Source organism: Eretmochelys imbricata, chromosome 3 (genome assembly GCF_965152235.1).
Source record: "Eretmochelys imbricata isolate rEreImb1 chromosome 3, rEreImb1.hap1, whole genome shotgun sequence".
NCBI classification, from domain to species: Eukaryota; Metazoa; Chordata; order Testudines; family Cheloniidae; genus Eretmochelys; species Eretmochelys imbricata.
The window spans coordinates 15,780,094-15,791,218 of NC_135574.1; the positions used below are offsets into that span (position 1 = coordinate 15,780,094).

An 11,125-nucleotide genomic window follows, 5' to 3' on the forward strand; every position below is an offset into this window, starting at 1 on the left:
AAAGCATCTTAAAAGAAAATAAAATGTGTGCTTCAGTTACAATATATTTACCATTTCCAGCCTGAAGGGAATTAGAGTCAAGTTACAGAACTCCCACATAGGAGGGGTTTACAAGGAAAACACTAATACACGCAGTACAGAGAAATGTTGTTATACTAAATAGAAAGATCAGAGAGGAAAAAAAAATCTATGGTTACACTGAGCAATTAGCTAAGTTAAAAGCAACATACACACATCCTTAAACTGTTATCAAAGTCATGCCCTTTGGCTTCACAACACAGCTTCCTTATCAGGGACAGGCAAGGAGCAGCTCCTCTCATTCAGCTACTCTAGGAGCCAAAAATAAGAGGCCCACTTCTGCCAAATCTTACTCACAAGTAATCCCATCAGTTTCTCACAAGTGAGTACTGACTTAAACCAATTACTTGGATCGCGTGCTGTTTCCCAGGGTTTTCATTCATTTTCCAGTAGCAAAATGCCCTATGCCCCTACCAAAAACCAAGGCTTCTTTGTGCTGGTCATTGCACACAATCACAGAATAAAAGACAGTCTCTGCTACAAAGAGCTTGTAATCTAAAAATAAAAAGGGCAAGTGGGTAGGGCATAGACTGGGAGTCAGAAGACCTAGGTTCTGTTCTTAGCTTTGCAACTGATCTGCTGGGTGACCTTGGGCAATCCATTTCACCTCTCTGTGCTTTTATTCCTCCTCCGAAACTCTGTCTTTTCTAATCAGATTGCAAACTGGGTACGAACTAGTCTATATTTCATATGAAAAGCCTTGACATTAACCCAGGCACATCTACAGGTAAGTTGTTGTCCATGGAAATTCTCAGAATGTGCATGTTGCATGCTCTTCTTTTCCACCTATCCATCCACCAGGAAGTGGTCCTCAGACAAATGTTTTTTGCCCAGTATGAACGTTGCTTTGCTTTCTGAACTGTATTTTCTGGGCTAAGGAATCAGTTTTGAGCCAAAGGCTTCTCAGTTCCTGTGGTGCAGCCAATCATGGAGGAGAGCTTTGTCCATTTATAGCCTCAATTTTCCTCTCCTTAGCCACCACTGAGCAAGCAGTCACTTCTCAAAGTGGATCCTCCAGATCAGAAAGATCTCCTCTACTCTGGCATCCACAAGGTTTCCTCATAAGATGAAGAGGGCCAAAAGCAGGAGAAGCAGCGGCGATTCTGTATTCAGAAAAAGACACTGCTATGAAGGGGCTGTAACCAGATATTGGGATCAAGTCCAATGGCTCCAGCACAGCTTCATCTTTAGCCATCCTTCTCCCAGCCAGGCAGCATTTGTCTGTAGTCCGCAGGATGATATAACCCAAAAATTTAGGTCGCATTTAGCTAAACCAGAAGGGATTTCTCTCTGATTGACCCAGCCCTAAGAAAGAGAGGGAGGGAGAAATGCAGAAGAAAGGAAAGAACCATATGAAATCTAAGGAGGTAGATATGAGAAAGCAAATAAGAAATTAAAGTTTAATTTTGAGGTAGGGAAAAGGTATTTGAGTTTTTGGTAGCCACAACTTAGATATGAAACTCTTATCATATTTAGACACCCACAACCACCACGTGACAGGCTGCAGAAAAGAGATCCCCAGACAAATGAAAGTAAATTAATCCTTCTATTTGGTTTGTTTTACTTGAAACAAAGAACCTTTCAAACTACCATGTGCTTATAAGTATAGTTTGTCTCAAGTGCTTTCAGCTCCAGGATTAAAACATCAGTTGTAGAAAATGAAGTTTTTAAAAAACGGTCAATGTGACCCCCCCATAGGCTAAAATTGTTATATGCCATGTGCACCTAGAACTTAGATTTAAAATTTAGGATTCAAGCTCACCCACCAGATCAAACAATAATTTACACTAGCAATCTTCTCTGGCTCTATCTTTTGTAAAAACCCATCTGTACCAGACCCCCCTACCCCCCAAAAATGTGCTTCAAAGAGCAGCAAAGCCAACAAACACAATCATACTGCAAAAGTTCTTACTCTTGGCCTATGATACATGTAAAACTTAATGCATATATTGTCGGTATAAGTTATATCAATGTGGTTTTCATAACACGCCACTGTGCCATTGCTATAGACTGGATTTAAAAAGCGATATTGTAGGATAGGAGGCCATTATCAGCACTTATTTGGTACTTATTAAAATACCAAAAATCAACCAACAGTTACTTTAGCCTAGTAAACGTACAAGATTTTATATTAAAATCATGTGTGTTCTTATCCTGCAGTAGTAGTTAATAATAGAAAGGATTATGAAACCAAATCAGCTGGGAACACAAGTATTCGTTCTAGGGAAATCAGGTCCCTTGGTGCACATTTGTGTTACTTGGAAACTATAGTGTAATTTTATCTAGTCTAACATACAGACTGTGAAATAAAAGGAGAGTCACTACTTACCTGTAAGCAGAACTCCTTAATAATCCATTGTTATCTATGGAGGCACACTCCATCTCACTAATGTGGACATGGCATCGGAGCATCTACCTCCAAAGCTGAGTCACTGTTCTTAAGACAAACTCTACTCTTGCACATCTTCACAGATTGCTGTCCCTTTCTCAGTTATGTGACCACCAGTTCCTTTATAACTAAGCCATCAGCTAAACACTGGAATAATCCAGCTTCAAATAGAGCAACTCAGTGTACAGTGTGTCTAAAGGAAACTTTCAGGAGATTTTACTTATGATTAGAGAAAATTCATCTTTCTGAAAAGATTCTACCCAAAGATCCACATTTGCTTCCACATGAATGCCCTTTTACACTGCCAGACCCAGGTAAATGAACATGCCAATCCTGCAATGTACTGTGTGCCCTTAACTCCCATTGAAATCAAGACCCAGATTTCTTTAAGGTATTTAGGCGGCATTGCAGCTCTTAGCATTTCATTTCATTTCCAAAAAGGATTTAGGAAATCCGGAGCCAAAATCCCACTATGGAATTTTCACTCCTAAATCAAAGAGCAACTAACTCCCATCATCTGCATCTCAAGGCAGCAAATAGGGAAACACCCTAACAATGCCGGTCAGCTGCAAATATTCAATAAGCAGTGGCAGACCAACTGGCAACATCTATCAACAGAGCATGGTAGGGTAGCTGGTGGTGCTGTTACCTCAGTATTAGGACCTATGATTGCACAATTCTCTAAGATTATTATTAAGAGTTTGTAGAAGTTTGCTGATCACCTTCGTGCCAATCTGGCTGCCAGCAGTAAGCAGAGTTTGGGACCCCATAGCAGATCATTTTCTTTATGATGCAGAGATTTGGAATATTCCCCCCTAATCCATGTTATTTACAGTGGGTACATAAGACATCATCTTTACCTTGAAGAAAGATGTAAAAAAGACCCCAAACAAATGAGTAAAGCCACACACACACACAATAACTCCACTTGCAGAACCTCAACCAAGAACACTGGCCAGTGCCTTTAATAGCACAAAGGGTTACAGGCCAACTTGTTGGTGCTCTGACCTGGGAGTCCTTCAACCTAAAGCCATACCTTCCCCCCACCACACAGACGCTCTGTTCTCCATCCTAAATAAACTTTATTCCTGGCCTTCAGGCAATTCCAATGAAAATGACTTCCATGTTCACTGGAGTCATCTTGTCTGAGATTCTCCATCCGGGGGGGGAGAATTTATGTGTCGCCACCCAAGTAACCTTAACTACCAGGCTGGGTATCCCTGCAACAGTCAGCCAAGCCTAATCCCAGATAATTATAGAAGTATATCAATTTTGTTTTAAAACCAGTCTCCCTCTAACCATACCCCAATCTGTGTTTCCTAAGAAACAAGAATCCCACACCTCCTGCACAAACCTTTTTCAACCACAAACCCTGCTGCTCAGCCATCAGGATTCTAGAGGATTTTAAAGGGTTCCAGTTCAGTTTTTACAAGCATAATTATAGCACTATAAATATTTTCAAATTTCCACGTAACTAGCATAGTTGAAGATCAGCAAAAATGAAACCGGGACGGGGAGGGGGAGGGGGGGGGAGACACACCACCTTTTTCCACTTTCCCAGGTGAGAAGTTACTTCAGATCAGAATTTAAAACATTTGTGAGCAATACAGGAAAGGCAGTAACATCACAGTAATGTGTTACCAGTGAGCAGGAGAAACATTCTTTCATGTGTTTAGCTTTGCCACCTCCACCATGTCTGCAGTGATAGTTGCTATGATACATGTGCCCACATGTTTGGTGAGATTTGCACAAATGTTAACAAAACCCAAAACCTTTTTATGCACTATAGTTAGCAGGCAAGTTTTATTTAAGGAGTCAAATATTGGGGCTGACTGCTGTTGCCTGTCCCCCCCCCGCCAAAAAAAGACTCCTGATATCTGTGCTACAGTTCCCTCATACATGAGCATTTAAAAAAATATAGTTTCCACATAAGTAAAACAAGCATTGCACCATTGAAATGTTAACAAATACTTTCCATACTTCACATGTAAGTGGAAAAGTCACACCATACCTTACTGTCCTCGCCTTCAAACACAGATTGGTGGACGTTACAAGCGAAGAGAGAGTTTGGGAGATCATTGAAATCAGTTATTTCATGAAAATCTTCCTCTTCAAAACATCTCTTTATATCCTTGTCTCTGTCTATAGAGTAGAGCAGGAAAAGTCCCCCATCATCCAGAATACAGCCATAGTGACCAGGGCCTCGCATTCCAAGGAAATACGATTCTCCCCTCATTCCTAATGGCATGGAGAAAATATGATGGTTAGTCTATAAGGCTTTTAAACCATACACACAAGTCTCTACAGGAATTAATTCTTAGTCCTAGAAGAGAGACTTGAAATCAAGCTGAATCTGAAAGTCACTTTCACTAGACAGCAATGCAATAGCTTGAGCTGGAAACCCGGGACACCACCATCAACTTCAATAAGATTCAAACCAAAGTTTTAGGACCATGTCTGCATTATAAAATCATAGAAGTGTAGGGCCAGAAGGGACTTCAAGAGGTCATCTAGTCCATCCCCACACACTGAGACAGAACCAAGTATTCCTAGGCCATCTTTGACAGGTGTTTGTCTAACCTATTCTTAAATACCTCCACTGATAGGGATTCCACAGTTTCGCTAGTTAAGTGCTGGAATTGGTTAACAATCCTTGTAGTTAGAAAGATTTTCTTAACATCTAACCTAAATCTGCCTTGCTGCAGATTAAGCCCATTACTTCATGTCCAATGAAGGTAGGACAAGGAGAACAATCAATCACTGTCCTCTTTATAAACAGTCCTTAACATATTTGAAGACTGTTACCAGGTTCCCCCTCTCAATCTTCTGTTCTCAAGACTAAACATGCCCAGTCTGTTTAACCTTTACTCACAGGTCAGGTTTTCTAAACTTGCTATTTTTGTTGCTGTCCTCTGGATTCTCTCCAATTAGTCCACATCCTTCCTGGAGTGTGATGCCCACTTCTCCAATTTATCAAGATCATTTTCAGTTCTAACCCTGTCCACCAAAGAGCTTACAACTCCTCCCAGCTTGGTGTCATCTGCAAATTTTATAGACACTCTGCACTCTATTATCCAAGCCATTAATGAAAATATTGACTAGCAGCCTAAAAGAGGCCTAACTGTATATTAAACATGATAAAATTCTAGGACATATCCATAAGTTTGGCATATTATTTATAATATTCATTATCATAGCACTTGGCAGCCCTAGTCACAGACCAGGGCCCCATGGTGCTAGGTATCGTACAAACACAGAACAAATGTAGCTTTCTAGACGTTTACAAGGAACTCCTCCAAAGCATGAGGGCCAACAAGGGAGAATGCACAAAGGTGCTCGTTTGAAAATTTAACTAGTTGGAGACAGAAGCTAGTCATCAGCGGATCAGAAGTGGGAGACAACCTCTCGATACAGAATGAGAGACTGGAGTGAGGCTATGCCACAAAGGGCCTTGAAAGTAAAGACATGGTTAAGGCCCCCTCCACTCCACAAAAACAAATGATCTAGTCACTGGGTCAAGGGATAGGGAACCCAATGATGGTGCATTGTAGTCTGGACTCCAGCTAGACAGAAGCAAAACTTCAGTGCGCTAGTTCATTACAGTGTGTGTGTGTGTGTGTGTCAATCACACACACACACACACACACACACACACACTCTCTCTCTCTCTCTCTCTCACACACACACACACACCCTTCAAAAAGAGAAGTTTGCAACCAACAGTTTCAAAATTGATTTAAAAGCAAAAAAGTTCTTTAAGGATGGTTCCAAATTTCAAATCAAAGTAAAAAAGGTAAAGCGCCTCAAAAAAATGATATTATAGAAAGGCTGAAAGGAGCAGGGCATATAGCTAAGACAACACCCTGTTATTCTACTATTTCCATACAGAATAAACTTGCAGCCGAATTTAAGGTTTGCTGTAGAATATATGTCCTGTTGTTCTAAGCTCATTAACACTTTCTTTAAAGGAGTTTTAACAAACATTGGGGGGGGGGGGGGATAGACTTGAGAATATGGCTTTGGATCCGGACCCAAGAGGAGACATCCAGATTACTTAAAACAATTAACTATATGCAAGTGGTGTAGGAGAAATTATCTTTTCTGAAAGGAAGTGGTTAGAGGGCTACATTTACATAGTTTGTTCAGATGTTTCCGATTTGCCTTGTTCTCTTGCATACTACTTGCTGTTCCTTGTTAACATTTGTAACTACTGATGCAACTAAAACTCTTAGGGCTAAATTCTGCCCAGGATTATACTGTGTACAACTCCACTGCGATATTTAGAAACAATAGCCTTCCAAGGGAAGCAGTGGGGGCAAAAGACCTATCTGGCTTTAAGATTAAACTCGATAAGTTTATGGAAGAGATGGTATGATGGGATAACATGATTTTGGTAATTAATTGATCTTTAAATATTCATGGTAAATAGGCCCAATGGCCTGTGATGGGATGTTAGATGGGGTGGGATCTGAGTTACTACAGAAAATTCTTTCCTGGGTATCTGGCTGGTGAATCTTGCCCATATGCTCAGGGTTTAGCTGATCGCCATATTTGGGGTCAGGAAGGAATTTTTCTCCAGGGCAGATTGGAAGAGGCCCTGGAAGTTTTTCGCCTTCCTCTGTAGCATGGGGCACGGGTCACTTGCTGGAGGATTCTCTGCTCCTTGAAGTCTTTAAACCACGATTTGAGGACTTCAATAGCTCAGACATAGGTGAGAGGTTTTTCACAGGAGTGGGTGGGTGAGATTCTGTGGCCTGCGTTGTGCAGGAGGTCAGACTAGATGATCATAATGGTCCCTTCTGACTTTAATATCTATGAAAAACCAATCTCAATAAGTAACATGAACCCTTCAGGCCCAATCTGCCATGACTATACCCCTGGTATAACCCCACTGGCTTCACAGGCTTGCACAACATACAATTATCTTACATCAAAGAGAGAGCAAAAGTGGTTATTGATGGGCGCATCTGACTAAGAGAAAGCCTTCATGTAGAAGAATCTAAAGTCGCCCCCAAATGTCTCACTTTCCCTGCTTCAAAGAAAGACTTTTGCCACAGGGAACTGCTGGCCCTTTCTCTGCAGCAGAAAGAGGCTCCAGGAGTGGGGAAGCAACAGGATGTTACACTGCTAAAAATAGCAGGGTGGAAAGGGAGGCACTGCTTGGGTAAGTAGAGAGGCGTGTAGGGTACATACCCACAGGGTTCAGGAGCGTCTTTACTTACCTAAGCAGTCCCTCACCATCTATGCTGCTATTTGTACCCATGCTACGGGGGCTGATGGTGGTGGTGGTGGGGATATTATATGTTCTCTATGCACAAAAGAAGCATACAGTGTAGATGTACCTTCAGGGTAATACTGTAAGGGCCCAAGCTAATTAATTACTGTACCAGGCCACTGGATATTGACACAGGCAGCTCAGGAACACTGGGGTCAGACAGTCATACTTTGTGATGTTTGTACGGAGCGGTGCCCAGTGGTACCTAAACCTGGTGTACTGACCACCAGTAGTCAACCTAACCTTTGCCAATAGTCTGTGGAGAGCTAGCTGGTCACAAGGTCTTGGCTCTCCTTTGTTTACAGGTGCTAAATTACATTAAAAGGCAGCTAAAAATAGATTAAATACTTTCCTAGTATTACTGTTCCATGCAAGCAATTGCTATGGTTTCCACAGGGATGTTATGTGAGGGGAGGTGCCTCTGTAAGGGAGCAAAGAAATCAAATGTAACTATAGCAGTGTCAGATATATAGGGTGTCAGATCTTAAGCCACTCTTCTACTGAGTCATCTTGATGTCAGGTATTTGAACCGTGCATAGGGATGTGCAGAGATATTTTTTCTGAGTCACGCTAAGGTTAGCGCAGGTATGTCCAATTAGCTTGAATTTAGGAGGGTCTCTCAAGCAGAAGGAACAGGAAATCAAAAGGGCAGGCAAGCTTGGGGAGAAAGCAGATGTTTGGGATTTTTTTGTTAATTAAGTTAGCAATAAAAGCAAACCCCCTGAAGGGGATTATTGTTATATCAGGTACCACCAGGTGATGATGTTACTCAGTCTTCCAAGTTCTTTTTCTCTGTTTGTGAGACAATGATCAGTCTTAGAAAGATGTGTGCTGTTGTTGGTTCTGTTATGCAAGGTTCTATCCAGAGGTTGCTGTATGAGCAGCAGGAGAACTTGTGTTCCACTGACAGACCCCGGTTGTCAGTGGGCGGGATCGAACCTGGGACCTCTCGAACTTAGTGCATGAACCTTTACAGCATGAGCTAAAAGGCTGTAGCTACAACTGGCTGTTAGCTAAGGCTGTAGAGCAGACTCATTTTATCTCTCTCTTTAAGTGGTCTCTGTGCCACTAGATGGGACAGAACACCACACCCAGGAGATGCGTGGGTTACACTTGCTCTCTGCCTTGACCTCCAATTGGAGTAAATTCTTAAGACAGAGCTGGTCTCTGGGTCGGTGATGAGTTGAGATTCCTGAGAAGGGATTGTCCTGCATATTTTGTAACCACCTCCATTCCAGGACTGGTGCTATAGATAAAACAAGGTACACTTAAAATATATCCAGACTCCAAGCCACTGATTTCTTCTCCACTAAGAAACCAGCCAGCAAGGCTCTGATATCAGCTGCCATTAGGCAGAGGGATAATAGTATCTGCTGTCCAGGATGCGGGGAAGTGCACCTACACACAGTCTTCACACACACACACACACCCCCTTAACAATTGTATGCAATGTTATTGTAAAGCTCTGTGTCTGCTCGAAAGCCTGTGTTTCTCAACACCAGAAGCTGGTCCAATGATTACCTCACCCACCTTGTCGATCTAATATCCTCGATAACTCTGTAACCCAGAATTGCTTGGTGTGGCACTCTGTCCCCCTCTAGTGATGCCTAGGCCAGCTAGAGACTGATGTGTGCTACAACCCTGGCTAACACACCAATATATTTCAGCTCAAGCGTTAAGCTCAAGAGGTCCCAGGTTTGATCCCAGCCGCCGCCAACCGGGGTCTATCGGCATTACAAGTCGGGGCTCCTCTGGAATATCAACTGGGAAGTCTCTGAAGCATTATCAGGGCTAAATAAAAGTCCTCAGGAAACACAGATTTGCATGTCATCTGATTGGCTAACATATGGATTCAGCTGTAGCCAATTAAGATGTGCATATGTGATTTGATTTGTCAGCCCTTGTTCCAAATCTGAGTTTTCTTGACCTCTGCGTAAACAATAGAAGAATTTGCTAACCCTTCCAATGACTTCTCAGCCATTCACAAGCCGAGATTTTCTCATCCATGTAACCCTAGGAATCATGTCATAATGCTGGATTATGTTCATAACAAAACGATTGTGTGGTTATCAAACATCTGTTTTGTTTTAGTATTTACTCAGCCACTAAATATATTTATCATCTCAAACAAACCTGTGCCAGAAACAATTTCTTGCCAATAACTCTGTCAAAGCATTTAATAATAAATACCACACAAGTATGTACAGCTCATGGTGTCATCAGAAACCTCTTCCCCCCCACACACAAAAAAGAGAATTAATTCCTTATAAATCACTGAAGTCCATCTAACTGGTTATTTTTAAGCAGGTATATTGGTATAATATAGTAACTGGGCCACATTCTGATTTACACTAAGGCCCCATTCTATTGCTTCTGTCAAAAGTTATTTACTACCACGTCACACAGCTCTGAAAATGTAAAGGAGGCCTGTAAGGCTGCTGGCCTGTCTCCCCAAACCCATGAAGGACTCACCTAGAATCTTCCTCTGGGCCAGCCTTTTAGTCTTCAAACACCAAACTTAGGCAAAACACCAAAACAAAGCTGTTCTTCAGCCTGCCACAGTTCCCAGGGGCTTTTTCTCTTGCCGCTCTCACTGTCAAATAGAAAGCGTTTCTTCCTTTCAATTCCCCTGCTTGGAGCCCATCTCCTTCCTGCAGCTACCTTCTACCTGAACTCTTTCAGTCCTTTATATAAAACACCTGACCCCTTCCCAGCCATCTGATCATCCAACTAGACTGTGTGACTCCAGGACCCCAGCCCCTAAAAGGTCAGACCACCCTATTACAGGGCCTTACTGTAAGTGGGAATCAGACCCATTATAATTTAAAAAAAACAAACAAACATTGAATTCAAATTTGGCCCAAATTTAGCTTTTATATAAACAAGCTTTTAGAAACACCTAAGATAACAAAAATTATACATGATTAATTATTCAGAACTCCAATAGGAGTAATTTTCTGAAAAACAGCCTCAGATTTAATGATCCAAGCATGCTGTGACCTTATCAGAGAATCCACTGAATCTTATTGCCTGGAATCTTGCTGAAGTCAATGAGCCTTTGCTTGGGCATTAGGGCCCACATCCCATTGCAGGACCCTTGCCTATCTGAGTCTGAAATGTTAGGTCAAATTCAGAGGCAAGTCTGAGTGCAAGTTCATATAAGTTTCATCTTCTTCTGGCTTCTTGATATGTAAGTGAGTCTCCTTTAAATCACCTTACCAATATGCAATTTGTATCCCCCTAAACATCATTGCTGAGTTTGGCCCTTGGTTTTAATTCCGGGTATTAAACTACAATACTCAAAGGGTCAACACTGCAAACATGCATAAACAGAGCATTTATGTGGAGTGTGTGTATGTATTAAACCCATGTGTGTGTTAAAC

The 11,125-nt window shown here is 41.8% G+C and overlaps 1 protein-coding gene across 1 annotated transcript in view; it reads right to left on the minus strand.

Moving 5' to 3' along the window:
- RCAN2 (regulator of calcineurin 2) overlaps nucleotides 1-4,703 on the minus strand; it is a 159,004-nt gene extending 154,301 nt beyond the window's left edge. Inside the window, exon 1 of the mRNA XM_077812434.1 lies at nucleotides 4,479-4,703. Coding sequence (XP_077668560.1) covers nucleotides 4,479-4,703 — 225 coding nt within the window. The remainder of the gene's footprint in view (nucleotides 1-4,478) is intronic.
- Between the last annotated feature and the right edge of the window lie 6,422 nt (nucleotides 4,704-11,125).